This window comes from Poecilia reticulata, chromosome 1 (assembly GCF_904066995.2).
Source record: "Poecilia reticulata chromosome 1, P_reticulata-male-v2, whole genome shotgun sequence".
NCBI lineage: Eukaryota > Metazoa > Chordata > Actinopteri > Cyprinodontiformes > Poeciliidae > Poecilia > Poecilia reticulata.
In genome coordinates this window covers 29,983,264-30,010,355 of record NC_088830.1, presented here as the reverse complement: position 1 = coordinate 30,010,355, position 27,092 = coordinate 29,983,264, and the positions used below count along the sequence as shown (strand labels likewise).

Below are 27,092 nucleotides of genomic sequence, written 5' to 3'. Positions count from 1 at the left end.
GCTTATATCTTTTATTCAGGGCAGAAATAGCCTAGTAGAAACAGCCCAAGCACCTAAAATAAATAATAAAAAAAGAAACACTAAGCCATTTTTGGCTATAAGTGAATGTGTTTTGGTGCCTGGAAAGTGAGGCGTTTCAAAAACTTCTAAATTATTAAATGACGATCTACACTGGCACATTACTTAGCAACCCCCAGCTGAGCTTCGCATGTCACCTAGCAACGCAAGCAAAGCTTGTTTGCTAATAATAATGAGACAATAATGTGCAGGAAAAGAGCAAAGTGGAATCTCATCTGAGAAAGATTTTGTGCAATCATGGAAAGAACATGAAGAAAAAAAAAACTTGGCTGTTTTAAGCTTTGGTGTTTCTTGATATTGATGAATACTGTTCCTACAGCAGTGCACTGTTTTCCAGCTGAACAGACGAACATGTCAAGAAGTTAACATTTCCATTTCTGTTCAGGTATTCAGCAACTTGTTAAGACAGCATCAATTAAGCCTTTTTTTATCTCACCATATACTTTTCACTGAAAGTACTGGCTTTTGAACCTTTTCTTATTTACTCAAGACATAAAAAGCATTTCCTTCAGTGGTTCCCTTTCTTCAGGCACACAAACAATCCAATCCAAATGGGCTCAGTGCCAAACGTCAAGCAGCAACAACAACACCGCTAGCAATCAAGGGAAATAAGTGGAGGGATTAAGTGTCCTGAAGAGAGGGGAGGAGAGTAAGGTATGAGTCTCTTCCAACCAAAATAGCAACTGGATCTGATGGCTAGCTGCAGACAGATATGGAACAAGACAAGAGGTAGGTGCAGGCTAACCTGAAAATAGAAAAAGACTAAAGGCACATTTTGATTTATTTTCTTTACCTTTCTGTACATGATATAGAAAAACTCATTCAATTCTGAATGTAGGCTTACAAAAAATACAAAAAAACTTTTTGATTTTAGTACATGAAACTGTGCTGAAATGTGTGATCTTACATCTCCATCAGGTGACTGAACTGAGCAACATCTGGAGTTTCATTGTGGAAATCTCTTCAGTTTTTCTTGACTGATGTTTGTTATCTTTGGTCTTGGCCGCTTGGCCTTCACAGATGTGTTTACAAGTAGCATGCTATGTTCAGATTGTCCACAGATGTTTTTAAAAAGCCAGCCCATCTGAGGAAAAGACTGCAAAGTGTTGATCACAAAATCAGTTAAGCGTATGTTTTATTCCTGAGAGATCTGAAAAATAACATTAAGAACATAAGAGAAATGAAAGATTTGTTAGGAAATGAAAGTCACTGAAGATAACTTTGTTCCACCCTCCAAAACAGTTTTTGCTGGTCCCCCTGATATGGAGATATTTTGAGACATTTTGAACATGCACTTGTGAACTTTGGGCTTGTGTAAAGCCAAGCGAGATGAACCGAGCGTCCTGCTGCCTATCAGTGCTTTCAGGGTCTGTCTGACGAGAGCCAGATGAGAACTAGGAATGCGTCAAGGCAGTAACTGCTCATGAGAGAACAACAGACACATATGATTTAGTAATAGGTTTGGAAATTATAGCAGTAGTCCTGCTCTGTATGTTTTCAAAAGTCGGTTTGGTTTATATTAACATCTATGCGCTCTCCAGAGAAGGTCTGAGAATGTGTCATAGCCATAAATTTGAAAGCTTAATAACCTCCACTGACTCCTCTGAAACAGGTTATGCAAACAGCAGAGATATTAGCTTCATTCCTCAGAGTATTTGACCTGAATGACATGAGTTTGGATATTTGCTTCAAGCTCCACGGGTCTCATTTATAAGTGTGATGTACACAGAAAACTGGCCCTGAAACTGACCAGTGAGAGGTAATCTATAAAAAACACATTTGACGTGAGAATGTCTGGCTCATGCAAACTGTGCTTAAAACATTTAAATACCGTGGTGATGACATTCATGCATAATGATAAAAAAAAAAGATGAAAAAACAAAACAACACAACAGAGCTGCTCCACGATGCTGTCGCCAAAGGTGGCGCAACTCTAGGATAACAGGCTGCCTGATAATTCATATGCTTTCCATTCATATATTTTAAAATATTCCTTCAACAGGAATCATAACTCCTCTTTTATTAGCTAATTATTACATTTTTCTTAGAGGTTCCTTGCACATTACCTTAAATTTTATATTAACAACACAATGCTTACATCCAGACTTGGCTCCTCCCTGATGTAAGATGTTGATAAAACTGAGTAATCAGTTATACCGGCTTGTGTTTTGGGGTTGTAGGAGGTTGATGCTTGGTATGCAGCTGAGATACGAAGCAGAAGTTGAATATCCTTTAGTGCAAAACGTTTCAGTGCCTTATAGTTTGCACTGCAGCCCTTTTACTGGTGGGAGGACACTAAAAAATACATACTGTTTATTTAAAACCTCTCTGCAGAAATAACACGTACAGACAGAGAGAGTTCGGGTGGGTGCTTCAAATACATGAAGATGCTTGAATTTCAACTAAATTCTGGGGTTCTGTATCAAGTAATTGAAAGTGATCAATATTCTATGGACACAGTTTTGTAATAAGGTCGTAATAAACATTTAGAGGAAAAGACTCTGAAGTCAAGTGATTATGTGCTTAAGAAAAACACAAACAGGTCTGTTCAATATAATTAATATTTATTGATTGTCATGGCTCAATGACTGATCTGTGTAGGTGAAATAAAGGTTGTCTTATATTTTATACATTAAAGTTACTGAAATTGGGGGATTCTTTTCTTAAATTTGTATTTTGTCCTCAGACCAGTCAGGTGTGTGAAGGAGAATTTTCAAAGCATAAAATGTTGTTATATTTTAGTTCGTCCCAGCTATGCAGAATACTATCACAATACATTGTCAATAGCAGTAATAAGTGATGTAATACAATGGCAACATTAGTTTATTTGTATTGTTTTTATCTCCATAGTGTGGTGCTGGAAAAGTTTGAAAACTTACCATGAAAATGCTTGAAGAGAGATTAAATTTTACGAAAGTGTATGAAAGTTGAAATGCTAATTGCTGACATGCATGCTCACTATAAAGAATTAAAAAAATGAACATAACCATTTATGACTTGTGATCCTCCTGAACAGGCATTTAGGCAGTTTTGGCAGTCATGTTGAACATTTTTTACTTCCTTTAGTTTATGGCCAATTTACTATTTCCAATGTTTCAGGCCTTTTGTGAAAAGTTTCAAACAGGAGGACAATCGCATCCAAAGGCTCATTTCATCACTTACAACTACATCATCTCATTGTTGTCAAGAATTCACTCCTTTTCTAACTAATCTGTTAATTTTATCTTTAATATTTCATTTTAAAATGAAGTGCTTGCGGTAATCAGAACATGAGGGAAAATGGTTCATGAAGACTCCCAGTTTCTGTTTTTGTCTGTGCTGTAACTTTTTGTTTGTGTGAGCCATATGTCCCAAATTAATGAATCCAGGCAGTAAACTGAGCCCTCTTCACTCTGTCACTGCTTCTTGTCACAGTAGGATTGGCCTCAAACTCTTTCTCTGAGCCTCCCTCTCCATCTCTTCTTCTCCTTACTGAGTCGCTCCCCGCTCTGTTCTTTCTGTTTTTGCGCAAGTGTCCCAGTTATAAAATTGCTTACATCCTACTCAGTCTGGGGCTGGATTGAAATTTCCCATAGGGTATGTACCAATATGCAGAGAGCACACTTCGACAGATGCCATCAGAGAACAAGCATATGAATTACCAGGCAGCCTGCCATCTTTGAGTTCAGACAGAATGGCATTAATACCTGATTGCGATCCAAACAACAACACAACAACAACATGAAAGCCAAAGCAACTGGGAGCAGGTAAAGGTTTCATCATTTATATATTAATGGATTAACTAACAAAGACTTTTCCAACCCCCCCACACCCCCCGAAAAGTTAAAATGTCACGGAAGCTGCCAGCATTCAGAGGACGTTTGGGAAAAAATAAAAAGGAAAGAAAACAGAAGAAAAAAAACTAGGGTTAAGTTGTCAGCAAATTACGTTCCAATAAATACAATATTTACAACTGCTGACCATAACTAATTCAAAGGCTTTGAGATATTCATGAATACAATTAAAGAAAACATGATTCCTTTCATTTCAAATAGTGGTAAATATAGGCATTACCTAATTACCTGAACCTAATTACCTTGAAGGTAAACTACTCTCATATTAACCAACGTGCAACAATTTTCTATTTATTATGAAAGAAACTATAAAATGCTTCATGAAAGAATAATTATCAAACAGAACTTAGTGAATTATGCAACTTAATAGACTTTCTATGCATCTTATGAAGTAGTTTTTGCAATGGGCTCTCCGGCTAAATCAGTCTGCCACAGATTTTATTGACAACAACAACAAATTCTTTGGCATGAGCATCACAACGTAAATATACCACACTGCTGCTGCTGTGGAGATTAACTCACTTCGGTGTGCTGAATGCTTGGAGTGGCTGCTATAGTAGGGGAGTTGAACTTAACCACTTGAGGGCATTTATGTGTATAAGGGTTAAATTCTAATATGCATCATCAGTCATACACACAATTGTTACTATATAAACCTGATGGACTTTTTTTCAAAAATATGCCTCATTTTTTCATGTTAAGATGAAGCTGGATCTTAGAGTTGCAAAATAAAAAAAAAATAGAAAGCAGCTCCGCAAACAAACCACTTCGTAATCTTAAAAGTTAATTTTAAGCATGACACTAGAAATGAAAAGACTTTATGAAGAGTTTGTGTTCATCATGAATGCATTCTTGTGTGTTTTTATCCCTGAATAATTCCAAATGACTTCACATAAAGTAATGCAAAAATGTGTGACTGTGGATCATTAAAGAAATATTCATGTTGTGATTGAAAACTTGTGGGTTTGATTCCAGTTTTCCTACCACATGACAGTATTTAACCCCAAACTGACAATGTGCTTTCTGCAAATGAATGTGTGAGCAAATATGACACAGTGAATGCTCAGTATGACCGGAAAAGAGCGGTTTAGGTTTTGTTGCACCAGCCTTTCAGACCACTCAAGTCTTCTCGTTCTGCTCTACATCCCCAGAACCAAACATGGAGAAGAAACATTGAGCTTCTAGCTGCCGCAAATCTAGAACAAACCTCAAGAAAACGGCAAAACAGCCAAAAACACAGTTTGTTTAAATTAAGATTAAAAATCTAGAACTTTTAGTCATAATAACTGGAACATTGATGTAGATTTTTTTGATGATTGTGACGATGGAATTTAACAAAAAGTAATGGTTATAGTTTTATAGTCGTTTTTGGTTTAAAGCACTTTAAACTGTCTTGACGCTGAAATGTGCAATACAAATCAACATGACTTGACTAGATTACATGGCATAGTCCAAACTGACACCAAGCATTTTGAAGTGTGAAAAATAATCATAATTAATTAACAAAAATAAATATGAAGAAATTGCAGCTTGTTTTCTTAACACCATTTGACTTTGACGAACCTCAGCCATTCGCAGTGTGCCAGCGTATGTTTGGCTGTGTTTCTTCCTTTCTTTTACATTTCTCTTTCATCATGTGTGGTCAATAATAAATATTACATTTTTATCACACCTTGTTTGGAAAGGATCTCAGTAAAGGCTTTGATGCATTGCTGTGTTCTGTTACAATTAGAGACAGACTTGGTAAAGAAAAGCCTTGAAATAAATGATTGTTTTTTTTTTTTATCATGCCATTTTCTTGACCATCCTGTCCACTGCCCCCGGTGTCACCCTTGAGTTTCACTTGTTTCCTAGTTTTCAGTGTGAAATAATTGGAATAAAAGATGAATGTATTTTACAGATTCCAGAAATAAGAGAGAGTACATTTAGACAAGTATGTTGATTTAAAAATTAATAACTTTATTCTGAAGGGGATTTGAAAAACGTACAAACGAATAGTAAATCCTGACAAGTGTTTTCATTTTTAAATCAATGGCTCCACTCATCCAGCATTTTGCTGCATCAGCCTTTTTGCAAAGCCAAAGACACATTGTAGTGAATCTGAAAGCCTGCTTCCTGCTCTCAGCTCCCATCAACATAGATGGTCCATTTTGAAATCCATAACGCTCGCTGATGTAAGAGTACTTGACATTTAACTGTTTTTTTCTTCCCATCCATCACTCACGGATCTCGTCATCTCAGGGAGCGCGCTCTCTGTTTGGGATTTGTTTGGCTTTGTTTGACATGTTCTTCTGTTTACTTTGGTTTGTTTTTGTTTGTTAGAAACTCGACAAAGCGGCGTAAACTGGTGTTGTAATTTGGCCACACATGGAGCGCGTAAGAGTGGAGACTGATCGATTGTGAGCTTCTGCTTTTTTGTTGCATTTTTATTTCCTCTCTCTCAAATGACACAAACATTAACTGAAAGTCTCCTTTTCTAAAAGTCTGACCTTTGTAGCCGTTTATGTGAGGAAATGGTTGCATGTAATGTATGCAACTCATAGATGTGAATGAGGAGGGGGGGTCAGTTGGGGAGGTACCAGGGATTTAAGGAAGGGGGCATAGTAGTGAAGCACTGGGCTCCCAAATGCCTCCCTATATCAGTGTGTCCATGTGTGTGTGTGTGTGTGTGTGTGTGTGGGTGTGTGTGTGCTGCTGTTGGATATGACTGTCAGCAGGCGGTGCCTCTGAGAAAAAGGGGAAAGGAGGGTGATGTTTCCAAAGGGGGCCCAGTCTGTTACCGAAGGGAGGTGGAGACTACTATCCCACCCAGTCAAAGTGTCTTGCTGGTGCTCTCACACACGCATACACACGCACACATATGCACAATGTTGCATACACACTTAGACATACTGCAAACTCTCCACAGGAAACTCTGAGCCATAATGTGAAGGCACCTCAGAGCAGACGGGTGCATTGCTCAAACCAAGTGGGATACGGCGCAGCTTTGATAGTGCGTTAATTACTCATGTGATGTGATACAGATGTCTGGGGGCTTCAGCTGAAAGTTTGCCTGACGGTTTCCAAGGGGGCCAGGCAGGCGTTTTAGAAGCGGTAGGTGAAAACCAAACGTATTTATTATTTATGCATGGATCAGTTTGCGTGCTGTCACAGATCCCAGCAGTGTCATGCTGATGCTAAACTGTGATGCTACTTGAAGGGCTGGCTGCTAAATAGTTCTTTGTGTACTTGGTGACAGCAGGGACTTTGAACAGGAAGAACTCCGGGCTATAAGACTTGCCTGCACCGTGACATGATGAAATGGGCTTCGGTGTGGATCTAAGAGTTTGAAACTTTAACAAGTCTTTACTAACAGCATAGTGTAATGAACTGCTCTGTATTTTTCAGGAAATTTGTTGACTTTTTTTTTTTTGGTGAAAAGGAGCGTAATCCAAGAGGAAGTTAAATGTGTTGTTTTTCTCTTTGTAATTTAGCCTGCTTTGTATTTGAACTTCAGTGCTTTTGTTGCTCAGCTTACATTAATTTGTTTAAACAAAGTCAGAACCACATGTTTAAACTTTTAAAATCAAAAACAGAGGGAGAATGTGGAGCAGTGGGAATCAAAAAGTGCAAACCCGAGAAATGGACATCCATCCAAACAGGGCATTACAGATTGAACTGAATTTTCATACAGGAATTAGTGAGAGCAAAATATGTGCTTCTTACACTCTGTTGATGTCTTATATTGAATGTCTGAGTATAACTATAGGTGGCATCTCCCATATGTGTGCCCCTTTTTGAAGTCTTAAATACGTTAACCTTCATGAAAACTCCTGATTGAGACAATAATGCTTCAACATTTATTCTAAATGAGTATTTGTATCTCTTAAACCTTCTTAACTTTTGTCTTTTTACATCACTGGAGAAGCTTTGGCCTTCTGCAGAAGAGAGGCTAAACTTAAGAAAAACCGTCCAACTCTATATGTGGTAGAAAACATTCACTGAAATGAAACGGATTATACTATTCTCACAGAAAAACATAGTGGTGGCAGTATCATGCTATGGAGATGCTTTTTTCATTAAGGATGTGGAAGCTGGTTGTAGGTGGAAAGTGCTAAATACAGAATGATTCTGGAAGAAAACTAGTTGGCCTGTTTGCCCTTCCACTTTACCACAATGTATGACAAGAAGATAAATTGATTTAATCAATTAATCAAATTTGCTGTTCCTGAAAACTTCATTTCTGAGAAAATCTGGATTTTTTTCATATATGCACTCCTTCAAATTCCATAGCTTAGAAAGGAATTGAAGAATTACAATCTTTTCTAGACAAACAGATTTACAGTTTCTATAAATTTCAACTCAGAATTTAGGTCAACTCACAGAAGGAATGATTGAAATAAAAGTCCGATTTGTAAGATATTGTCTGTCATTTGTATTTTTTAGTTACAGGAAAACAAAATCAATTAAATTCACAAATCAAAGTTTGAAAAAAAAAATGGAGATTTTATTTCTAGGCTATATCACGCAACCATTCCACAATGTAGAACTATTGTATTAAATACAATAGTTTGTGTTGACACATTGTGGAAAAGTGAAAAAAAAAGGGTCTGCACCTCAAATTTCTAATTACTTAGCTTTTAGTCTTTAGTTTTAATCGAAAATATAACCTGTTCTTCTCGTTTCTTTTTATTCCAGCTGTAACATATTGAGGCAGTCTTCCAGTCAGTGAAATCAAAGAGCTCGATGTATTCGATAATGGGGACCGCAGCCCGGCATATGCTCATGCTAATGGCCTGTTTGGCAGCCAGAGGAATGTGCCAGATAAAGGAAGCGGAAGCCCAGGACTCTCTGCCAGTCATCCACTCCACCCTCCAACCCTCAGGTCTCCACAGCACCGCCAGTCCAGATCTGCCTTCATTTGTCCCAGGAGCTCGGATGCAAGCTTTGGGATCCAGCTCTGCTAATAATACAGTCTTGAAGAGACCAGTGTCACCTCCAAAGTGCGTTGCATATCCCTCAATTAGCAACTATTTTAAGTACATCAACACCGTCATTTCAGTTATCGTCTTTGTGGTCGGCCTGGTCGGAAACGCCACCCTCCTGAGGATTATATACCAGAATAAGTGCATGAGGAACGGGCCCAACGCCCTCATCGCCAGCCTTGCCCTGGGCGACCTCATCTACATTTTCATTGATATTCCAATCAATGCGTACAAGGTAGCACTCTCACTCCCCTTGCTGTGTGTTTATGTTTGTTCTTAACTTTATCTCATAGCCAGACTGCTGAGTGACTGGTTGCATACTGTTGATATGATGAAAAGCAGCAACAATGAGGGAGACTTGCTCAGATAAAACAGGAATATTACAGACGGGAAAAGGAGGGGGAGGCGGTTAAAGGGAGACGGGAAAGCGTAATCAGTCGAAGGGTCGTTATCGGTTTCATGAAGTCAGATAAGTGATGAGAGGAGAACGGATATGACTGTTTAAAATAAACAAGAGTCAGGCTGGACTCAAGCATGCCGCTTGTCTTTTACTTAACTATCACACAAAGACTTCTGTTAATTCTTCACTTTCAGTACAGTAAAAATTAAGTAAAAAGTATTTTCACAACTTGCAGACTTTTTTTGTTTGTTTTTGGTTCTTATTTAATTTCTTATAGAGAACTTATTTTGCAAAATTCACAGTCCACTTCCATTTGGGTACCTACTGCTTCTAAAACCAAAAAGTTACATTTTTGTGGTGTCTGGATAATGATTAGTTTCATATATCTCCCAATTTTTGAGTGACACTGTGCCGTTACCCAAGAAGATATCCAGGAACCTCATCAGCTGGTTTTAATGCTGTACAATGGTTGCTGGAATGGTTGTCGTAAAATTACCATTAAGAAACCACTTGGAGAATTCTTGTTGATTGTGCAGAAGGGTTTACTGGTGCTTTTCAAAGTTTATGATTGCATAATTATGCATCTGTTTACACCCACTTACACTTGCAAGTGTAAAATTGAGTTAGCAAGCAGCAGCTTATTTGGATTCATAGTGAGACCCTATAATAACTCAATCTGAAAGGAGCCCAAAAGTGACAGAATTGGGCAGACTAAAATCTCATAATCAAAGAATGATTTTATGCAAAAAAAAATAAAAAATGCCATAGCCCGTAGACTAATCCTAACCTGTTCAAGAAAGCGTAATAGGTAATCTCTAAATATTTCAGACAATGAAACAAATCAGACAGAAATAACCTGGGTAAATACAAGAATAATTTTTCAAGACAGGTAACCTAAGCTGGACCTATGTTTGACCTAGGAATTAACTGATATGAGCCAAAATATTTGGTTCAATTTCACTAACAATGCTACAACCTAGCCTGTAGAATCAAAAAGTCACAAAATAGAACCTATTTTACTGCATGAAGTAGGCTAAAAGAGCTCAACTAGCGACACATCATGCCTCAGTCTGAAGAACTTCAAGTACATTTAATGAAGTCACTTACACTCATCTGGTTTTAAAGGCTTAAAAATAATTCAGGCTTTGGATCTCTAGCAAATCACAGTGAGAGCCAATATCCACGTGAAACAGCAGTGAACCTTCCCAGGAGTGGCTGTCCTGCCAAAATATCTTCAAAAGTGCTTCAGTCACTCCTTCAGGAGGTCACTAAAAAAACCAAGAAAATCTGAAGCACTGCATGCTTCACTGCCAGTGATCACCATTTGTGATGCAACAAGGAGAAAGAGACAGAAAAAGACATCCAATGGATGCTTCGTAGCTAAAACCTCTGCTAACCAACAACAGCACAAATATCTGTCTCACATTTTCCTGTAAAACATTTTAATAATCCCAAAGACATGGGGACATATTTTATGGACTGATGAGACCAATGTGAAGTTTGCTGGGAGGTGTAGCGTTACTTTAAAAAAGGATGTTAATGCTTGAAAACCCTCAACTGTGGCTGAATTCTCCAAAAAGTGGACAATAACCAGTTATTAGAGACCAATTACTTTTACGACCATGCTCTTTTTTCATAGCTTGAATTTTTGGTGACCTGAAACAAAGCAGAAGACAGAAATCTAGTTTTCTAGACTAGATTGTTTCATCTCCTTTTGTCAGTCAATAATGACTGACAAAAACACATGGCACATAAATTATGTGGAGATTTCAGTTAGTTCAGGCTGTAGTTCTTTTATTCCCGTGTTTGTGTAAAGTATTTACGACATAAACTTCAGTCATTTAAAGGCACTGATTTATTAGTTGCTAAGAATTTGCATGAGAGTAACAGATCAAATCAGTTTTTTTTTATTTAGAAAGGTTTCTTTGTGGTTTCAAGTGACTCACAGCAATGTTGTTTGCTTTTACAACCACTTGAAAATATGAAACATTGCGTGACTTATGTGCTAAACAGTTGCAGACCCTTTTCGGCCTAACTCGATTTATGCCAGTAAACACTGTCAAGCTTTGTGTAGTAATAAAGAGCGATGGCGGGATTGAGGGATCAGTCACACCAATCTCTGTGCAGCCACATTAAAAGAACGTCATTTTGCACAGAGAGAAGTCAGGAAAGCCACCTGGTTAAAATTAACTTGGGACTCTGAGGGGCACAGCGACTTTGTTGTCTGAGCAACACATGTGCAAAGAGGAAACTAAAAATCTTCTGGGGGGAGCAGTCTGCGCACAAACAATGAGTGAGCCACGTCCACAAGGTTGCAACCCCCCTGCCCCTTCTTCCTGGGGATAAGGACACCGTTTCCGAAAACTCTTCCTTTGTTTTTATGTTGAAGAGAGGAAAGTACCTGAAAAGAACAAAGGTAAAGTTTATATGAAGATGTCCTTGATTAGAATATAAACTTTAATGGCACAGAATGCAGTTGAACTTTAGATGTTAGTTTGGTCAGTTTGACTTCCAGATACCTTTGTTTCCCAACGAGCTCTGTAGTTCCATTCTCGCTTCTTTTACACCACTCCTTGAAACTTTTTTATTAACTTTACTATTTTAACCTGCATCAGTCACAAACTACAATGCATTTGAATGTAATTTTAGTTAATATTAAGAGATTTCTGAAGGCAGTGGATTGCCCTGAATCCTTTTTAGGAGGGGTCAGAGCATAAGGATCTAGTTACAATGCATGCAATTAAACGATTACAAATAAACCTTTACGAGTTTGAAAACCATTAAATTCCCCTTCATAATGATGCACTGCATTGTGCATACAATTATACAAAATGCATTGACATTTATAGTTGAAGCATGGCAAAATGTGGAAAAGTTCAATACCTCTGCAAGAAACTCTAGTCTGAAAGCCAAAAGAGAAAGTTTGAGACTAAAATCTGGGCCTGAATTCACAGAAAGAACAGTTTGATTCACCTTTCCCCAATTTTTCTGCTGAACCATTATCATTTATATAAGAATGTCAATTTAATTAGATGTATTAAAAAAGACTTTCCCTTCTCTATTAAACAGTATTTCACAGATCTCTAACTTGTCCTGACTTCAAACACCTTCACACACTACAATTGTCTAGAACAGAAAAGAACTGTATCTTTCCGACTGTTTCCGAATTTGTTGCCATCAGCATGTAACAGAGTGGCTCCGCTGCTATAGATTTTAATAACTACACATCAAAAATATGGTGCAGTGGCCCAACTCTTGGCTCATGTTATGCTACGCAGACAAAGGGTGCATTCACAACAGCCCAGTTTATTGCGCTTTAATCCAACTCTAGTTCATTTGCCTAGAAAGTCTGATTTGTTTGTGGAAGTGTGAATGTGAAATTTAACTAATGTGGGTCAAAAAAGTGAACTCTGGACCACCTAACTGCATATTTGAACACAAGCGAACCAGAGATCTATAACGTACAGATATTTGATACAGATTTTTTTCAGATCAGTCAATATGTGCCGAGAAATAACCAGCAGATTGTGTAGCGTTGTTTAAATAATGACTCTTTCCCACAGCTCCTGGCATCCCGTTTTCCCTTTGATGACCACTGGTTTGGCCTGTGTCTGTGCAAGCTGGTGCCTTTCCTACAGAAGGCCTCCGTTGGCATCACAGTGCTGAACCTGTGTGCCCTCAGTGTGGACAGGTCAGTGCTGTCAGACTCCTCAGTAGCACAAACATATGAAACATATTAACCATAATGTAAATCTGTTTGAAATGCAGGGAAAGTGAAAAGGAAATTAAGTTTAAGAAAATATATGTAATCCAAATGCCTTTATACTGTCATGGTCATGTCTCCTCATTTGTAAAGATGCAACATATTTTTTTTTTGTTCTTGAACAAAGTTACTAATTACAGCTCAGAATTGATGCTATAGAAGTCCAATTTTTAGAAACAAATTATAATTTGATTTATTTGGCATCCCTTTGGCATCTTTTTTTCACATAGAGAGCAAATGCTTTGCTCAAGATTTAGTTTTGCTTTTGGCTTATTTATACAAGAGACCACATGGAAAACATTCCTTAACAATGACAGGAAGACTAGATGATCGCTTTTGGGAAAGCCATCGACTCAGTACTACTTATGAGTTTGTTCTGCTGAATTACAAAATATCCCTTTGCTCCTGTTAACCCCTCTTGCAGCAGTTGTTTATAAGATCATCCGAAACCCATGGTAAAGAAGTGTACAATGCTTTAGAAATTAAATTGCCTTTATGGACACTTTGCTCCAGTTAGTAAAGAGATGAGCAGATATTAGTAGATACCCGGGGGGACGCACAACAAAACCAAAATTCAGAACAAAGGAAAAACAAATAAGTAAATAAATAAAAGTTGTAGCTTCTTGAAAAATATTGCAGCTTTTTTATGTGGGGATGGAGGTTTTCTGGAAATTAGCACGACTGGCTGGTGAGTCCAAGCTGCCAATCTGTTTCAGTTCACATCTTAGGGCACCAGAAACATGTAAATGATGAATATTTTGGAAAACTATTTATTAGTTTGCACTTTGTAATTTCCGTTAAACAAATGTAAAGCATTTTGCTCTAAAACTGTATTATCAACTAACATTTGTCATTAGCCATCTAAAATGTTGTTTTAAACATCTTCGGTGGGAATTTTGGTTTTGGTTTTGCAGGAAAAAAAGCATGCTCTCCTCTCTTTCCCATTTTAATTAGAATTCAACATAAATGTGTCTATTATATTTATATATCAGGAGTGAAATAATGAAAAGAATATTCTAATTATCTCATAAGCTCGGTTCATTTTTTTTCCCACATTATGCATTTATATTCCAATTAAAGGTTGCATTTTCTCCTTGTGTGAAGCTATGCTTCTGCACTATATGGCTTTACACATCTTTACATGAAGCGCTACTATGCAATATGTACACTTTGTGAAATCAACTTTACTTGCTGTGTTGATAGCCAGCATGCTAATGAGTTTGATAGTGCCTTAAAATATTTTTCTAATGAATAAGTTATGGTCCTGAAGTGCTGTTGTTCATTTGCATGTCACTTAATGCACTATCCAGCTTCGCAGATGCCGTAAGACATTCAACCTCATCCAAGAGGCTCTGAGGTTCAACCAGCCAGACAGTTTTAATAACTTCGATTATGAGGAAGGTCCAGGAACTGTTCGGTTGCATTCCTAAAGCACATCATCTCCATTTGTTCCTGGAACTGCATAGCAAATCTATTTGAGCACATATTACAATCTATCTTTGTCACCTTTGCATCATTTCACCGCTACAAGTAGAGGAAAAGGTGGATACATTTCCACTTAGTGAAATATAAATGCCGCCATGTTGTTCAACAGGGAAATTCAAATGTATCATGAAAAATATATTATTTTTGCCATAAAATCTTGATGCACGGTTTTACTAAAACATTTCGACAAGTGGTTTCCATTAATGAAACAAACAAGCAAACACAAGCCAACACAGAGAGACCTCGCTGCCAACATGGGCCAGCCTGTTTGGAGGCATCACAAAAATATAAATATTAGATATTAAAAATAAACAATTGATCATCTCGCCTCATAAATTCCTAAAATTCTGATTGTCTGCTGACTGAGCATTTTGTTGTGTTTGGCATGCTGGCAGGCAGGAAGTCACTTTTGTTAGCTGTTGCATTTAATAAACAAATGGCATTTTTCAGTGCCGTTCATGAATCAGTGACTGAAAACAAAACTGAGATTATTTGCAGCTAAAATGGACATAAAAATCAAATTTATGTAAATTTAAAAGTTAATGTTTAATCACACATTGTAGATGGAACACAATAATAGAATGGATATGTGAAGTGGCGCAGTTGGTAGAGCTGTTGCCTTGCAGCAAGAAGGTTCTGGGTTCGATTCCCGGCCCCGGTCTTTCTGCATGGAGTTTGCATGTTCTCCCTGTGCATGCATGGGTTTTCTCCAGGTACTCCGGTTTCCTCCCACGGTCCAAAAACATGACTGTCAGGTTAATTGGCCTCTCCAAATTGTCCCTAGGTGTGAGTGAGTGTGTGTGTGCATGGTTGTGTGTCTCTGTGTTGCCCTGCGACAGACTGGCGACCTGTCCAGGGTGACCCCGCCTCTCGCCCGGAACATTAACTGGAGAGGCACCAGCAACCCTCCCGACCCCACTGAGGGACAAGGGTGTAAGAAAATGGATGGATGGATATGTGAAGTGGTCACCCCAGGTTATTGAAACCTTATAGGAAGCCCACATTCTCACAAATAAATTTAATCTTAACCCTACATTTCCAGTATTCAAATTCGAAATATCAGATTTCTATTCATCCATCTATTATTTTTCACTCAATCTTGTTCCTGAATAATATATTTCAGCTAAATTAACAGAAGCAGTTAATCATGAATAACCTTTTGGTTATCCGTGCATCTGCCTGTCGCGCAGGTACAGAGCCGTGGCATCCTGGAGCCGAGTGCAGGGAGTGGGCATCCCTCTCCTCACAGTCATCGAGATCGTGACCATTTGGGTTCTGTCTCTCATCCTGGCCGTGCCTGAGGCCGTCTGTTTCGACATGGTCACCTTCAACTTCAGCAACACCACCATGCGCACTTGCATGCTTAATCCACAAAGCGATTTCATGAGGGTAAGCCATTATATTCCTTTTTTTCCTGTTTTCAATTCAACTTGAGCTTAACAGAAAAAGTGGTATTTTAGTTGGCTGGTAACTTGGCATACAGTAAGTGATCTGTGGGGTGATGTTTTACCAAGTTGATTTTTTTTTTTTAGATCTTTTGCTTTTTCAGCCCATTAATATGAATGTCCATTTTTTACATTAAAGAAAAATAATAAAAGCCCAACAGATAGTCATCATTTTGAGTTTTAATGTCATAGTTTAGACTTTTAAAGTCATAATTATGATATGAAGCAATAATTTTGATCTACAGAGACATAATTTTGATTTTCGAGGTTATAGATTCAAAGCCATAATTTTGAGGTGGAAAGTCATAATCTCAACTTTAAAAGACATAATTTTGACTTTCCACATCACTTATATTAAAGTCAAAATTTTTACATTTAAAGTTACAATTAAGAGAAAGTCTGTTTTGAGATCCAGCATCATAATTTAGACTTTCAAATGTATAATTATGAAATTCTAAGTCATGATAATGAGATACTGGAGCAAGCCTCCATAGAAAAACAGTGCGACTTTCTATCTTTGAAAGTTAAAGTTATGATTTTTACTCTTGCAATTATTACTTTTGTTCCTGTAAATATAGTTTGAAAAATCTACATTTTATGATTTTAAATCTTATGACTTTCTGTTGCACTTTTAATTTTTGTCTTTAGTGAAAATGGACAGTGTACAAGGAAAAACTGAAAGATTATCAGAAAACATTGAGAACTATTTATAAAAGATTACAAAACTATGTGGCTTCTTGGACGTAATTTAAAAAGAAATAGAAATGGCATAAATGCTAGACACTTGTCTTAAACACTTAATTAGTCTTAAGCTGCTTAGAAGCAAAGTACGCTGCACTTGCCAGTGGCGTAGAGTTTAATGCGTGGGAGAAGGCCACCCACCTCAAAATTGTGCCGAGGCTCTGTGGTTCTTGGTTGTTGCAGCAATAAAAAAAAGGGGAGGATTTTCTTCATACTGCAGTTTTACCTCAGCATTTAGCTTTCGGACAGAAGAGAAGCAACAGGAAACACCAAGTTCAGAGAGTTTAGGCTCTTTACCTAAAGGATATCCACTTCCTGTCTGTGCCTCTTGTTGCACTACAAAATAAAATTTTTAAATCCAGATTTAGTGTGATCAGCACTCAGCGATATGTTCACAAGCAAACAAACAAATTCAGATTTTGAGTGTTCTCAAATGACTGGTAGTACAAAAATATTAAACTAAATGTAAGTATATATTTAATTTTAAAATGTTTGCTACACTCAGAAGTATGTGTGGGCAAAGTTTTCTCCCTTCATAGGACACATTCACCAGATTTGGGTTCTACCACTTCCTATGTTACACAACCTCATGTTACAGATGGATCCACTTACACTGGCACAGTTCCTACTCTGAGGTAGAAACTAAAATAGACCATTTAAACACTTTTTATAGACCACTTTAGGTTGAAGCTGATTTAGTTAACATGCAAATAGGAAATACATTCTCCAACTGCTTTAAGTGCAGACTGCAGTAAACCACATTTCAATCTTCCTATAAGTTTAAATACTGCAACAATGACAGAAAAATTCACTTTCTTCAAACATCTGAATTTCTAAAAAGAAAAAAAAATCAAATAGCACAATATTTCAATAATTTTTTTCTTTGCTATTTGACAGTTTATGAAACTAAAAAGTCAAGACAGTGAACAATGGTAGATATTTAAAAATTTGGAAAATAGAACTGAAACATCACTGAAGAGACAAAAAGTCCAGACCTGCATTGAAACTACTTGAAGTGAAAGTTAACATGTTGAGTAATGTCTCCATCATCTCAAAGACGTAATATTTCTTTGAAATAAGTTTTTTTTATTTTTTTTATGGACAGCTGACATGTCCATCAATGCAACACTGAAGCAATCAACTCCAACATTATGCGGTTGTTCAATAAACAACTAAAATTATTGCTATCCATTGCAATTACATAAAGAACATGAACGAAAATGTGTAAAAAAGATATTTCAGTGTTGGAAAATAAACCAACTCAGCCAATATTTTGAGTAAAGTCTCACTTTCAGATTTGAACAGAGTAATGTTTCTTCCTTGTTCTCTCTCTTTGTGATTGTGGCCTTTCCACATGCCTGACACACATAATTGATTGCTGGCCAAGTGCAATTATGGGGGCCTTAGCCCTCAAGTAGCCACATGTGCTTTTCCACACACAAAACTGCTGTAATCTCTCCCAGATATGAATATAGTGTCAACTTCTGAGAATGTGTTATAGTTTAAATGCTCGTTTTACTTTTGAATTCTCTACACGCTGCATGATGTATGGGGTGGTGGTTGGGCAGTGGGGGTACTTTGATTTAGGATGGCAAAATTCCCCCATAATGATCGATTTATGAGTGGGGTTATGAAGTAAAACAACTATTGTGTGAGAAGGCCAGACCAGATCTTCTCGGTTTTGAAGATAGCACATTTATCGTACCTTTTCAGAACCACAGGCTTGTATTATACGCTGCATAATTGGAACCAGCTTTGTTTGCTACTTCTGACCAAAATTCCTATAAACTTCACTTCACATCAAAACAGCAACCAGATGGTGTTTTCTGGATAAAGAAAAGTGAGATTTATACTGTTTCACCATGTCACTGTGAGTAATGATCAATTTTGACTTAAATACAGTTTCAGGTATAAGCCATAGCTGCACCATGAACATAGTTCAGTTACGATGTATACACACCCGGCATATTTAGTCCTCTGTAAATTAATCAGAGTTTGTTTTCCCGTTGGGTCAAACCTTTTGTGCATGTGTGAATACAATCAAGCAAATCCTGGTGAGGACCAAACAACTGTACCACCTCCAAATGAATTCTAGTGCAGTTTGCTTTGGTTGTGAACACAGATTGGCCTTAATCCAGACCAACTACAGGAAATGTATGTCAGTATGGTCTTCACCAGCCACTGTTGCCATCTTTCCCTATTCAGCTTGCAGCTGAATTTGCAGATGCCTTTCCAAAATTAATATCACACCACAAACCTGTATTAGCTGTTCTTGACAAATATTGTTCTTCACAAATACGTGCAAAAGAAATGGGCAGCATGCAGGACTTCCGAAGTTAGGTTTTTCCGGATCTGTGATCTGTCCCGACCCCCGTCATTTCTGTCTAGCAGGAGCAATGTTTGTCATCTGTGTGGCTTTGCTTACAAATTTTTGTTCGGATGTTAAAAATCTCAATTTAAATGCAATCCACATTAAATTAAAAAAATAAAGTCCGCCTTTGGTCCTGACCAAAGGACTTTTCTAGTGTGAATATGCCCTTAGGTAAGGATTTGTGTAAAACATTGGCTGTTGAGATGCTTTCAGCCCCACAGATACTCTATTCTAAGGTGACCAAACTACTGTAAACCTTGAAATAAATGCAGTTCAAATGTAACAGAGTCCATCACTGTGTTTGCTTCTCTCTAGTTCTACACAGAAGCAAAAGACTGGTGGCTGTTTGGCTTTTACTTTTGTGTCCCACTTATCTGCACCGCCATCTTCTACACTCTCATGACCTGTGAGATGCTGAACCACCGGAATGGCACCCTCCGCATCGCGCTTAGTGAACACCTGAAACAGGTTGGGCAATACTTTGATTCCGTCTTCAAATAAACTATGACTCTACGCCTCCTCTTTACAAGGTGGAACCTCATCTTGCGTTTCTCTTTGCAGAGGAGGGAGGTGGCCAAAGCCGTCTTCTGCCTTGTGCTGATCTTCGCCCTCTGTTGGTTCCCTTTGCACCTCAGCAGGATTCTAAAGAAGATGGTCTACCGCCCGAAAGACAACATGCGCTGTGAACTACTCAGGTAATAACTGTGCTTAAGCCTGTTTTGGATGTCTTATGGCTGCGACATTGTTTTGCTTCTACCTTTTCAGGCAGTTGTATTGCATATTTTTTCCCTCAACAAAATTAATTATTCATTTGAAAACTACACTGTGTAAAAAAAATAAAATGATCCAAAACATAACCTGTCCAGGATGTACCCTGCCCTCTTCCAGTGACCGCTTGACTTTGCAAGGATAAGTGGATACTGATAATGGATGGATGGATCTAAAACACTTTCAGTGTAACAAAAACAAAACTGAAAAATGCGTGGGGGCAACTATGTTTTGACGTCACAACTTTCACAAAAAATGAGTTCTCCAAGAGAGAATACTTTATGATCTTCAGATATGTTTATCTTTTCAGCTTCCTGCTGGTTCTGGATCACCTCGGCATCAACCTGGCAACAATCAACTCCTGCATAAATCCCATCATTCTATACTTTGTCAGCAAGAAGTTCAAAAACTGCTTCAAGGTGAGGTTCTCTCTTATTACACATACACACATATATACACATACATGATTATGTTTAACACATAACCCCCACATCATGTTTGTTTTGAGCTAAACTGGTCTGTAGCACAAACAGTGAACTCAATCCTCTTGTCCATGACTCAGAGGCCTCGTAGTGATGACATGCCATGAGCAAAAAGCCAAAGCAGCCTGATGATATATGTAGTCACTTCACAGGCTGAGGTCACAGTCTGTAAATGTCTGTCAAGGGAATGTTACCCAAGATAAACCTTTGCCTGACTTTGGAGGTTAAAGGGCTTTGTGGGAACAAACAAGAGATAAGTCCACATATGGAAAAACCCATGGATAAATACAGCCATGCTAAAATGTACATTTTTCTCTCTTTTTATGTTTTCCAAGTCGTGCTTGTGTTGCTGGTGTTACTCTGACAACCAACTGAACAGCATTGGACTCGTGAATGGTACCAGTGTCCAGTGTAAAAGTCCAGAACCCAACAACCTCCACACTGACAAAAGTATCAGGAAAGACAGCAACTGATTGCTCTCTGGAGGTTTTAATGAGTTCAAAACGCAAGTATAATGTAAATATGAAAATACAAACGTATATGAAAGCATAATTTGTACTCTGAGGGCACAAATCCATCTGGAAGAAAGAATATTTGGAACTGGAATACAAGGAACCAACCATGGAGTGAGTTTCCTGAATCTCAGAGAAGGGCCAAGCTTCCTGAGAAACCCCACCCCTCTGTTCCCACACTCACAGGCAGTGACACAGCAGCCTAGGAGGAAGAGAAGCATGATGAGGAAGAGGAGGAGGACTCTTTAAAGGGATACAGCTGAACTCTATAAATTAATCTATCAGGAGCCAAGCGTGCTGTTCCTGTAAAGGGCAGCACCACTGGGAAGGATGCAACAAGAACGAAAAGGCCGTCTCCTGGCGGTCGGAGAGAACGATGTTGAGACACGTGTACATGCTGTTCCCAGAAGTTTACTACTCACTGGGATTAATAACCAGGCAGGCATGTTACTGACTCAAACGACAATAATCGTCAAGACAAGACTAAAGGTTTGCAATTTATTTGACCTATACTCACTGCATTTAGCTGGATACTGTTTCTTTTATATCCCTCAAGATTTTTACAAAAATAAAACTGTGCCAGAAGAACAATTTAAGTGTAATGTGAACACAGATCTGTGTATAGTAAAAGTAAAGGGTTACAAGATTTTGCAGTGCTAAGAATCTTTCCAAGGAACTGGCATAAATCTGTAAGATTATCAACTACAACCCTGTTATTTCTAAACTCTTTATAAAGGTCATGTATATGCAGTCACTTTTACAGCTTTTTATTTTAGTTTTGGGATTGTAGCTCATGCCAGTAATATTAATTTCCATGTATAAATCTGTGAAATATGTGAAAAAAGAAACGGTGCAGGTGAAAGTTGCTAAAGACAAAATCCTGGCAACATTTCTAGATTGAATGTGAGCTCATATGGTGATAAAATAATGCTTTTTAAAGCAAGTGCCCAGTACAAAGACGGAAGTTAGGATAACTATTTCGTGAGAGGCAGAAGCTTGGAGATCTAATAGACAGGCAACCTGCAAAGGGATTAAAAGTGCGCTATGGCAAGAGCAGTGCATCTATAATTCACCCTAATAGCAAATGGCCACTTGTGTCAAAACTAGCAAGTTTCTTCTGACTTTTTTACTTTAACCAGCTATGACGTGGTTGTGTAAAAAATATTAATGGAAGCAGAGTTACCATGTGCTTAACTCATGATTGTTTCAAGGGCACCACCAATAACACCACTCACACTCCATAAGTCCATCTACTTATAAACTAATGCTGGACATGTGATGGTTGAAAACTAGATCTGGAAGGAAAATACTAATAACAGATCAGATGGCCAGTACAGTCAAACACTCAGTCATTTAGCTCAGACATTGAGGAAAAAAAAACTTGTCAGTGTGCAGCTAATTTTCCTTAGGCATGGAAAATCTTTGGAGCAAGTGGTTATTGATTTCATTTAATAATGTAACTACGGTTTATTAGTTCATGTTTGTACTGAAAGCAAGAAAAAAGTAAAACAATTCTTCCTTTATTGAGAGAAACTTTATGCTAACAAACAACGCAGCTGCCTGAATTGTCTGGCTGCCGAGTCTCCTTGAGCTATCTAGTCCTTGAATTGACCTATACCAACTATCAGCTTTGGGTTGTTCCCTCTCTTGAATGTTGGCGTAAAAGGTATTTGAACCACTTTAGCTACTTTTGGTAGGTGACCTAAAACCTGCCCTTGATTCTTTCATAATTGTGCACCACTGTTCCTGCAACAAGAATCTCTGGGTAAAATACAAGAGCGAACTCTAAACGTTTCTCTCGGTTTTCCAAGAAATCAAACCATTTTCTGTTCAAATCGTTAAGAAATCTATACTGAAAAAAAGACACAAACTAGCTTTTTAATCACAACACTGTGAATTTTACCATAGAAATGCAACAGTAAAGTGTCATCTAAGCTTGTATAACCAAATGAACATCAATCTCTTTAATAGCTTCACTTTTATAAAGTGTTATATCATAGTAGTAATAAGTATTTTACTCAGGCAACATTAGCTTCATTACAATACTAGTATGCTACAGTCAGAAAGTAATTTTGCTTAAAATCCATACAACCACCAGTTGAAATAAAGACATGTATGGTAATTTATATGAGAGGAAGTAAGCTTAAATAAAATATGGGTGGGTTGTGTAAAAGGAAACAAATAGCTAACAGTTATCAACCAGAATCATATGTAAAAGTGAAGGATTTGACTAATTATCAATGTTGTGCACAATGTAACTATATTTTTGATTCAATACAAGTACAGTGGAAAACCGGTAAATCTTGCAAGGAGTTAGGGATCAAAACCAGCTGTAAATGGCTGAAACACTGGAAACCCTCTTTAAAAATTTAATAGTACAAACACCAAATATATCTTAATTTGCATTTTATTTTCTGCTCTGAGGGTACAGCCAATCACTGCCAAGGAAGATGAAAGCGGTTCCTGGATTGGCTGCTTTGCAAGCAAGAAATAGTGCATCAAATAGGTATTTCAGCTTCCCCAGTTGCACTTTTTTTCCAGAAAATTTTTTTCTACAAAAAAAAAATAAAAAAAAAATACAAGATAGCTGAATGCTCCATAAATACTTAGAGTTCCGTTCCATTGAAAAATCTGCGAGTAAAAAACCACAAATAGGCAGGGGTCCACTGTACTTCCTTTGTAAGACAAAATAATGGTAAAGCTTTACATTTTAGCCCCTTTAGCTACAATTTCAACATGAGACTTGGAACAAATACTCACCTACTTAACACTAAAGCAAAACATTAATGTTTTCTGTCAAAATAGCTTCCTTACACACTGTATATATACTTGTATTTTCTTTCATTGATATGTGAATAAATGCAAACCTGTGAGTTTGAATGTATACTTGCATGAACGTGCGCCATTACTTGCACACCTTGGGTGTTTTGCACACTTGTGTACAGAAGAACAAGCAAAGTCTTTTAGTTGAAGTATTACTTATACCACTATTCAAAGCGATTTGTGATAACCTGTGATCAGTAATGTGTGTTCATTGTTTTACATTCATGTCAGTGATGCTGCTTGAACCAATAAATCGCTTTTCTCTTCCAACAGTCTCACTTTTTATTTTATGAAGATGTCATGGTGGTTTGTCAAAGAAATCAAAGCGTCTTTTCAGTTCCTCATCTGTGTCTGTGTGAAAGAGGCGTCTGGGAGCGATTTAAAGCTCACTGTGACCTACTCCCAAACTGAGCCCTTAGGGTTGCTAATGTCAGCAGAGAGGATGTGAACCGCTTGGATGGTGGGAATTCGATACTTGTAATTCACTTCGCATTTCTCCCGCCCAGACCAAAGTTTGACCACAGAAAGGTTTGCATTAGTCTACTAATGTCATAACAGCATATTGCACGCCTCTGAAACCGAGTAACAAAAGAGATAAGAACCTTTCTTTCTAGAAAATAGTTTTCTAGACACTTTTTGAAAGTGTTAAGCCTATTTCTATATTATTTTTCTCTCAAAAGGAGACATTTAACAGCACCAAGTATGTCACCTATTGGTAAGCCAGCAGGTCGTTGTAACAGTGACTTTATCACACTTTGTTCTGGACATGAACCTCAGCCAGGTCACAAACATTTTGTTCATATTGTTCATATAAAGTCATTCATTTTTATCTTATCGCAACCCTGGAGGACCTGTTAATCAAAACACTGGAAATCACTGCTTTGTAGTCCATGATTAAAGGAGGCACAGAGGAAGAAAAATAAATAGACAAATAAATATTAGTAGACTGAAGCATTGGAACAAGGCTGGATAGAGGTGAAGGCGAATGCTCCGAGTGTGAGAAAAGCCTAAGGAGAGGGAGAATGATTTATTTCTGGAATTTGGTGGGAACCTTGCTTCCTGCCAACAATGAATTGAAATAAACCCAAAAACAAATAACAGGGGATCTCAAAAGGCCGCAGAGCTTCTCTGTACAAAGCTCATAGATTTGGTTGTTGTTATAATTAATTTGGACGACAGCAATGAATGACAGCTGAACAAAATAAACAATTAGGCCCAAATGGGGATGATGCTGTGTAACATGCCTATTTCAGCTCTTTATTTGGAAGATGTTTGGGGGGGAAAAGAAATGCTGTATCAGCACTTACTTACTTCACATTACCACAATCTTGGCTACAAAGAGCCAAAGGTGATGGAGATCATAATGTGAGGAATCATTTTCCTGTAGCATCTAATGCAGATCAGTTAAGCTTTACAGTTGCATTGTTTTTTTAGCCATTGTTATAAATATATTTAGTTGATAACATCAAAGTTTGAATGTGAAACATTTTGCTACTAGTCAGGAATTTGGCTTTTAGTTTATTTTAGCTGATTCTGGTGTAAAATCTAACATTAACCATAAATAATAATAAAATCATAATATTTTTTTGTAGTTTATTATTAGTTTATTTGGAACATGCAATTTGTATGTCATCTGAGCAACGTCATAATATTGTCCAACAGCTGGTTTGGTTTGACTGTGAATAACTAAATAATACTGAGGGAAAATATTAACAAAATTAGTCATTTCTAAAATGACCAAGTCTGAGCACCATCTGATTATCAGGTAATACCCAAATAGTTTGTTCATTTTTATGAATGATTGCTTGAAAAAGCGTAATTATTAAATAACAATACAATGAGTTTAAGTTCAACACTGGAACTTGAACAGCAAACTACTAAACTAAATACAAAGAGTAACAATCAATTTCTCTCAAAAATAGATGGATTCAGCTGTAGTTTAAGACAGTTAAAACTACAGCAAAACATGGAGAACAGCCTCACTTGAGATTAGCACTGACTGTAACGTATATATAGGACACAGAGGGACGTAGGGGGTCATGTTGTTGTGACCTAAACATCAGAGACACGAGTCTCAAACTTAAATGTTGAGGATGTGAAGCAGCTGGACAGAATGTGGTACGTAAAATAAACTGGGGATGTTACCTCTCTAGAGAACTAAAGAGGCTACATGGGGCACTTCAAGGACAGAAACAGAAAGTTTTATCCACATTCTATTTTTTCATCAGACACTTTTCACATACACCAAAATACAAACTATCATCCGCGGTCTTGTGTCGTCTTATAGTCTCTTCGGCTAACAGTTTAGGATTCATATCTGCGGACTGACTCTGCGGACTGACACGACCGTGGGAAAAGCTTGACTTTGTGTTTGAACCATTTCTGTCACAATTTGGCCAATCCTATCCTGCTGAAAAGTGTGATGAGAAGCCAGTAAAGTTTTTCTGGCACAATCTAAAAGTTTTATTTAAAATGTCCTGATACTTCAAAGGGTTCAAAATGCCATTCGTTTTAAAGCGAGGTTTCCCAGGGCCTTTGTGAGGGGAGGAGAGAAAAGATTATCCCCCCCTGCCCTTAAGTTAACTTATTTATAGAGCTAAAATATTTATTCATTTGTTATATTTAGGTCATATTTAAATTATTTATAATTTCAGACCTGTGTTATACATTTCATACTCAAAAATTATTCTATTTATATTTGCAAATATGTAACACTTTGGATGGGAGTAGCTTGTCAACAAACGAGCCATTTTTCCTTTGGGATCAACGGATGGATGTCACGTTACATTTTTACCCCCAGAAGAGGAAAGTCAGCAACTACTAAAAGCTCCTATTATAGATATTCTTCTGATCAGCTGAGAAATATATTACAGATAATCATATGTTAACAGTTAGAATGAAATACATTTAATAGTGCCGTTGTAACATTTTTATTTTTCATGTTCATGTTATGAGACGTGCAATTCATGTTAAGGTTTTTTACACTTAGTCATCCGACAGTAAACACATTTTCAAAAAATAAATCTCACATTATTCTGTTAAGAAAAATCACTTTCAAAGTGACAAGACTGATTTAGCAGAAAGGTAAGGATGTATTTTTTTTATTTAGCAACAATCACCTTTTGACATATTGACAAGATTCACCTCCCCGATTTCTCTTCTGCTTTTGTTCCAGAATAACATCTTGACTTTAACTGAAACATTCCCACTAAGTCGAAACATTTCCCAACCGAAAAAGGCCGACATCTTAAAAATAAATACACAACTGTTTAAAAATTGCTGCGTTTTGTAAATGTTTAAGGAAGGAGGTGAAATTTAGCTGATAGATTGTTATTTGATGTGTTAGATGTGTTATTTAGACAGGATGTCTCCTCCTTTTGCTCTATATTGATTACTGTTATTCTTCAGACCCATCCATTCTCTTTAT

The 27,092-nt window shown here is 37.4% G+C and overlaps 1 protein-coding gene and 1 long non-coding RNA gene across 3 annotated transcripts in view; one reads left to right on the top strand and one right to left on the bottom strand.

The window, feature by feature from the left end:
* LOC145552931 (uncharacterized) overlaps positions 1–27,092 on the bottom strand; it is a 46,801-nt gene that overhangs the window by 16,825 nt on the left and 2,884 nt on the right. The gene's annotated exons all lie outside the window — the stretch shown is intronic.
* ednraa (endothelin receptor type Aa) lies at positions 711–23,935 on the top strand. Of its 2 annotated transcripts, none has more exons than XM_008420281.3 (8): positions 711–807; positions 8,589–9,110; positions 12,839–12,966; positions 15,714–15,912; positions 19,396–19,548; positions 19,642–19,775; positions 20,159–20,267; positions 20,666–23,935. In XM_008420281.3, the coding sequence occupies exons 2-8, from the start codon at positions 8,637–8,639 to the stop codon at positions 20,801–20,803; spliced, it is 1,335 nt and encodes a 444-aa protein (XP_008418503.1). In that variant the 5' UTR covers positions 711–807; positions 8,589–8,636; the 3' UTR covers positions 20,804–23,935. The 2 variants fall into 2 exon arrangements, with proteins under 2 accessions (XP_008418503.1, XP_008418495.1); XM_008420273.3 differs by lacking the exon at positions 711–807 and adding an exon at positions 6,596–7,004.

Bases quoted from the DNA above. Each gene is read 5' to 3' on its own strand.
- ednraa (XM_008420281.3), top strand. From the start codon at position 8,637: ATGTATTCGATAATGGGGACCGCAGCCCGGCATATGCTCATGCTAATG. The intron at 12,967-15,713 runs GTCAGTGCTGTC...CCTGTCGCGCAG, and splicing joins TGTGCCCTCAGTGTGGACAG to GTACAGAGCCGTGGCATCCT. The intron at 15,913-19,395 runs GTAAGCCATTAT...GCTTCTCTCTAG, and splicing joins CACAAAGCGATTTCATGAGG to TTCTACACAGAAGCAAAAGA.